Source organism: Poecilia latipinna, unplaced genomic scaffold, assembly GCF_001443285.1.
Source record: "Poecilia latipinna isolate Pla-1442-1.1 unplaced genomic scaffold, P_latipinna-1.0 Scaffold373, whole genome shotgun sequence".
Classification (NCBI taxonomy): domain Eukaryota; kingdom Metazoa; phylum Chordata; class Actinopteri; order Cyprinodontiformes; family Poeciliidae; genus Poecilia; species Poecilia latipinna.
Window position 1 is genome coordinate 236,041 of NW_015112989.1, and position 5,909 is coordinate 241,949.

General features: G+C 43.6%; 1 protein-coding gene across 1 annotated transcript in view; it reads left to right on the plus strand.

Moving 5' to 3' along the window:
* Window positions 1-4,389, plus strand: part of psma3 (proteasome 20S subunit alpha 3) — an 8,707-nt gene extending 4,318 nt beyond the window's left edge. Inside the window, exons 2-11 of the mRNA XM_015036583.1 lie at window positions 28-110; window positions 244-367; window positions 898-999; window positions 1,075-1,148; window positions 2,649-2,721; window positions 2,806-2,871; window positions 3,238-3,284; window positions 3,413-3,480; window positions 4,009-4,073; window positions 4,217-4,389. Of these exons, the coding sequence (XP_014892069.1) occupies window positions 28-110; window positions 244-367; window positions 898-999; window positions 1,075-1,148; window positions 2,649-2,721; window positions 2,806-2,871; window positions 3,238-3,284; window positions 3,413-3,480; window positions 4,009-4,073; window positions 4,217-4,261 (747 nt within the window). The 3' untranslated portion in view covers window positions 4,262-4,389. The remainder of the gene's footprint in view (window positions 1-27; window positions 111-243; window positions 368-897; window positions 1,000-1,074; window positions 1,149-2,648; window positions 2,722-2,805; window positions 2,872-3,237; window positions 3,285-3,412; window positions 3,481-4,008; window positions 4,074-4,216) is intronic.
* The last annotated feature ends 1,520 nt before the right edge of the window (window positions 4,390-5,909 follow it).

The window sequence follows — 5,909 nt, forward strand, 5'->3', positions numbered from 1 at the left end:
GGGGGGGGGGGGGGGGGGGGGCTGCAGTACGACCTTTCGGCCTCCACCTTCTCTCCAGATGGCCGAGTGTTTCAGGTGGAGTACGCCATGAAGGCTGTGGAGAACAGCAGGTCAGTTTACTCGTCTGTCCTAATGAAAGGCCTCCTGATTGGCTCATCCATGTGGATTCTGGTTCTACTTTGAGTTTTGGTGATGAGCTGCTGGTTTCTGTTGGTGAACTGTGAATGTGTGCTTTGTCTGCAGCACGGCCATCGGGATCCGCTGTAAAGACGGGATTGTGTTTGGGGTGGAGAAGTTGGTCCTGTCCAAACTGTATGAGGAGGGCTCCAATAAACGCATCTTCAACATTGACAGACACGTCGGCATGGTAACGTATACAGAGCCCTAACCTTCAGATCAAGTGATACACTGGAGAGGATAGATTCAAGTTAGTGGGATTCTTCTGACTGTGTGATGGGATCAAGTGTTGCTTCTATGACCGATGGAGGTGAAATCAAGAGGATACAATCAGGATCAATAAAATAACTTCTGATAATCTGTTGATTTTATAATAAATAAAATCAAAATGTAGTCCTCGTCCACACAAAGTTGGATATCTGATTATGGTTGGCTTGAAGCAATCCGATTGGCTGTCTTAGGTTTGCTCTACACTGCCCCCTGTGGATTTAGCATGTTTAAAACAACTGTTGGGCGGATTTGTTTGGACTCGTGAAAACTTTTTGGAAACCGATCCCGTGTGTAAGATGTATATATATTTTTTAAGGAATGTGGTGGATACGGTTTTAGTGTGGGACTGGATCAGACTGGAGCCGGTTCTGTAGGTGTTGTTGTAGCTGTGTAGCTAACGTACCAGCCTGGCTCTATAAGGTAGAGGTGTTGTTCTGCCTGCTCCTCCAGGCGGTGGCCGGCCTGTTGGCTGACGCTCGCTCCCTGGCTGAGGTAGCCAGAGAAGAAGCTTCCAACTTTAGATCCAACTACGGACACGACATTCCTCTGAAGGTAGCCTCTCTGCAGAGCGAAGCATCATGTCTCCGTGTCTCAGGCTCACTTTAAGAACATGCCGTGTCGTTGCAGCACCTGTCGGACAGAGTGGCCATGTACGTCCACGCTTACACGCTGTACAGCGCCGTGAGGCCGTTCGGCTGCAGGTGAGTCAACATGGCTGCCGGGCGCCGAGGCTCATTCAGCCAAAGATGTTTCTATCCACACTGTGAAAATACTGACTGCTGCTCTGACAGCTGACTCCTGCTGTCATGCATGTCTGCTTCACTTCTTCTCTACATCTGAGCCCAACAATTAGGCCTGTCACTGTAACAGGTTTTGCTGAGCGATTGTCTCAAAAATGATTGTGATAAACTTGTGATAAAATATTGTTTGAAGACCATTTTAAACTGATACAATGGTAATGATATAATAATGTCATGACAGCACATCCTGCCAAAAAGAAATACACTTTATTTTCAAAACTCTGGAACTGGTAAACAAAATAAAGAAAACAACCAAAAACATAAATAAAATGGACTCTCAGTCTCCATTAATAAAAAATGAACTTGATTAAAACCTAAACACAACATGAATCCAAAGTGGAAATAAAAATTAAATTCAGTCACAAGAGTACAGATTATGAAGTCTGTATATTCTATTTCCCTTTAATAACCATTAGATTTAGATAGAGAAGATGGGCATATCCGACTACCTGATGCAATAGTTCAGTCCTCCGTTACACCAAGGAAATGAGGAAGAGAGCAGTCAGAGCACCGGAGTCGAGTCTTTTTTCATCCAGTGTCAATAGAAAGACAAAAAGGCAGGAAGAAATGATAAAGCCAACAAATTAAAATGAGGTTGATCATTTTCATTTATCATGCGATTAATTGAGTTATTGTTTATCACGGCAGGCCTACCAACAATAAGCAGGTTTGCCCCAGAACCTGCTCTCCACTGACTAATATCAGTCAGGTCTGAGGGGTCCTGCTGCAGCAACAAGCCGAAGTTTTACATGTTTGTTAAAACCATCACTGTCCTGTCAGTGTGATATGAGACAGATTATCTTTGAAAAGGTCGTCTTCTGCACCTTCTCTCTGAGCTGCTGTTGTAGTCTGAAGAAATTCTCCACTCCTGATCAGAAACAACCAATCAGAACCAGGAGGAGGGGCTTAGCGCTGTCAATCATCCTCATGTACTCGCTGGTCAACGTGCAAATGGTGGAGAAACAATTTACTGTTACAGGAACACCATGTATTTGCTTCCTTAGGTGGCCGTGCTAACTCGATTAGCACTCATGCTGTGCTAGTTGCAGTGAAGAAGAGAGGAAGAGGAGGACACAGAGAGGATGATTGACAGACCTGATTGATTGATTGATTGATTGATTGATTGATTGATTGATACTGAGAGAAGGCAGAAGAGCTAGGTTCTATTTTTTTTTTCCAAATTCTCTCTTAAATTATTCTGACAACATGGTGACAGTTTGAACAAATGTGGAGCTTTAAGACGCACAACTTTCAGTCATATTTGTAACGTTGGACTGTAATGAAGAGAGGAAACGATGAGCTCCATGGATACGGCCCAGCTTCTGGTCATTGTGTGTTTTGAGCAGGAAGGTGATTGTTTGCTGCGGTCAGCGGCTCTCTAACAGCTCTGTGTTGTTTCAGTTTCATCCTGGGCTCATACGACAAAGACGACGGGGCGCAGCTCTACATGGTCGACCCGTCAGGCATCTCATACGTGAGTCTGTCAGAGCTACAGCAGGGAGGGAGCGCTGCTGATGGCCCGACTAACCATGCGGGGTGTGTGTGTGTGTGTGTTCAGGGTTACTGGGGATGTGCCATTGGAAAAGCAAAACAAGCTGCCAAGACAGAGATTGAAAAGCTGCAGGTGAGACGCTTCTACAGCAGACAGAAACGGAAACTGAAGCTGTTGAACATAATTAGGAAATTTAATGCTACATAAAAAAAGGAGTTGAATTATTTGTTTTATATATTTTCATGTATTTCCAATACTGTGTGAAATAAGCCTGAGTGTTTGGCAGAATGTGCCAAATTAATGGGTAGAATAATTGTGGGCTGCATGTGATCCAGCTCTGGTTTCCACTGCATGTCTAGAAGTGAACCTGAAGGACAAACTGCTGGTCAGTTTCTAAGACAGTCCAGGACCATCTTCTGACCCAACATCAGTGCTTTGTCACATCACACAGAAAGAAGAGCTACATGTTCACAGCGCTTTGTTTTTATCATCCACCAGATGAAAGAAATGACGTGCAGAGAACTGGTTAAAGAAGTCGCCAAAATGTGAGTAAAAGCCAGACGAGGTTGTCAGGAATCATCCTGGTTAGAGTTTTTAGCTGGAAATGGATTTTCCACATCCAGTCCAGACAAATGGTTCCCAGTTTCAACTGTTTGTTCTTTTCATTCACCAGAATCTACATCGTTCACGACGAGGTGAAGGATAAAGCGTTTGAGCTGGAGCTCAGCTGGGTTGGAGAAGGTAAGAGTCAGTCACATTCAGCCTGCTCTGCGTTCAGTCAGTAAACGCTTCACAGGAACTGGTTGGAGTTGAATGGCAACCAGAAGTTTAGGCACATCTATGGTGATGATGATGATCCGATCATTTTATTTTAGCACATTTTTTTAAATTTTATTGAACGAAAAACATTTTTTTAAAGGACATATGTATTGATCTGTAAGAAAAACGTTTACAATGCAACAGAAATATTTTTATTCTACAAAAACTTTGAGCTGATACACCCGTCTGTCTGTATAGTCAGTTTATTGTAGTGTTATTGTTTAATATGTTGTGATGAGTGTGTGAGACAGACGGGGGGGAAATCCAAGTGTTCAGGTCAGACTGGCATACTGGGAATTGACCAGTGAAAACCTGATTGGTGCGTCTGGGGGAGAAAAATGCTTGTTGCATTAAACTCCTTCAACACATGAGCCTGAATTAATGTGCACATCACATTCAGTATACATGGTTACCATAGTAGCACAGCTGATTCTTTTTGTTTTTCTTCAGTGACGAATGGACGACATGAGTTGGTTCCCAAAGACATCAAAGAGGAAGCAGAGAAATATGCAAAGGTGAGACAGAATGTTATGAATTCTATAATTCATGTGAAACGGCCGGAGCCCCTCCCTCCAGGATGGGGGTCCGGTCTGTCCTCCAGGTGGTTTGTGGGAAATGTTGCTGCAGACGCTCAACATGGACATGTTTTCTGTTTCAGGATTCTCTAGAGGAGGAGGATGACTCTGATGAAGACAACATGTAAACATCTTCATCACATCCTGCTACTCAGACTCATCTGAGCTATTTTTTATATCGTTTGACTTTCCATGTCTGATTTTTGCATTCTTCTTGATTTTGAGCTTAAATAAATAAAACTAAACTTGTTTCTGATGGGGTTGTAGAAAGTGAAATCAGCAATAAGAACAGGAACATCACACACACCTCAGCAGAGGAACTGCACCGTTTTCATTTTGTTTTAAACAGAAGGTAAATCATCATGTAAACTTTTAAAATGTTGCGTTCAGTTTGACATGAAGCGGCTGGTGAAATTTAAGCAACTTCCAAGTGACTGTCCAGGTTTCACAGAGAGGATCAGAAAGATGGAAGCCTGAGCTGAACACATTCATCAGGGTCAGATCTGGAACAAGATCATAATCTCTCCAGCCAAACACACATCCCACCTTCCTCTAACCTACAGCTTTCCTGTCAAACCTCAGATGTTCTAGTTTCCATGGATTCTTCTGCTTCTACAAGTTTGTCTTCACCCACATCAAGAGATGCTGCTGCTTACGTTTTTCTGGATCTAGAAGTGAAGAGGCAGCTGGAGAGACTGAACCAGAACAAGGCTGCAGGTCCAGATGGTGTCCGCCCCAGAGTCCTGAAGGGACCTGTGGGATTCTCTAACATCTCTTCAACCTTAGCCTGACCCAAGAGAAGGTTCCAGGTTCCTGAGGTACTGCAACCAGACATCTTGGCTGGTTCCAGTACCAAAAACACTCAGCCATCAGTTATTAATGACTCCAGGACCTTCATGTTGCCCTGAAGGTCCTGGACTGGGCCACCTGAATAAGTAGACAAGGTCATATCAGGACCCCCTGCAGTTTGCTTATCGCCATGGAGATTGAGTTGAAGATGCCATGATACACCTTCAACAAACCCACCGTCATCTGGACAAGGCAGGCAGCACTGTGAGGATCATGTTCATTTAACACCATTCCGTCTGATCTGCTTTGTCAGACAGGTGGAGGACTCAACAATCACCTGGATCTATGACTACCTCACACACAGACCAGTTTGGGAGGGAATCAAAGTTAACAGGAGGAAGCCCCGACTTAGCAGTGAGTGAGATGTGAATCAAGCAGAGTGGATCTGGAAGGCAGTGGAAACATGGTCTCCATGACGCCACTTTCACACATCACATGAAGTATCTGGAAAATGAGACGATGCAGCAGCACAAGAGACCTGGTTAAAAACTTTATTAGAAACAGAGAGCGCTGCTTGTTGCACACACACACACACACACTTGTAGCATGGCTTGTGTGTGTTTCTGTATTTACATTTTTGCTCTCAAATCTCCGCCAGCAAAACACATCAGAACCAAAAAGACAACCAAGGAGTAAACAATAACTACAGTACAAACAGTCTCTTAGAAAATATTAGAAATTATTCTTTTGGGGTGTGTAAAATGTAGTTCTCAAATACAGGTGTGGTTTTATTCTTTTAACATTTTATGTACAAAACAAGCAAATGTTGAGGAGCTGCTAGCAGCCGTCTGTCTGAGCCTGATGCAGAACCGAACAGGAGAAGAGCGGGTCAGTGCCAAGTTGGGGTCCAGAAGCAGGAAGATTCCTAACTTCTCATTTTATGCATTCTTGGTGCTTATGGTCACATTTCATTTACACAGTTTGAAA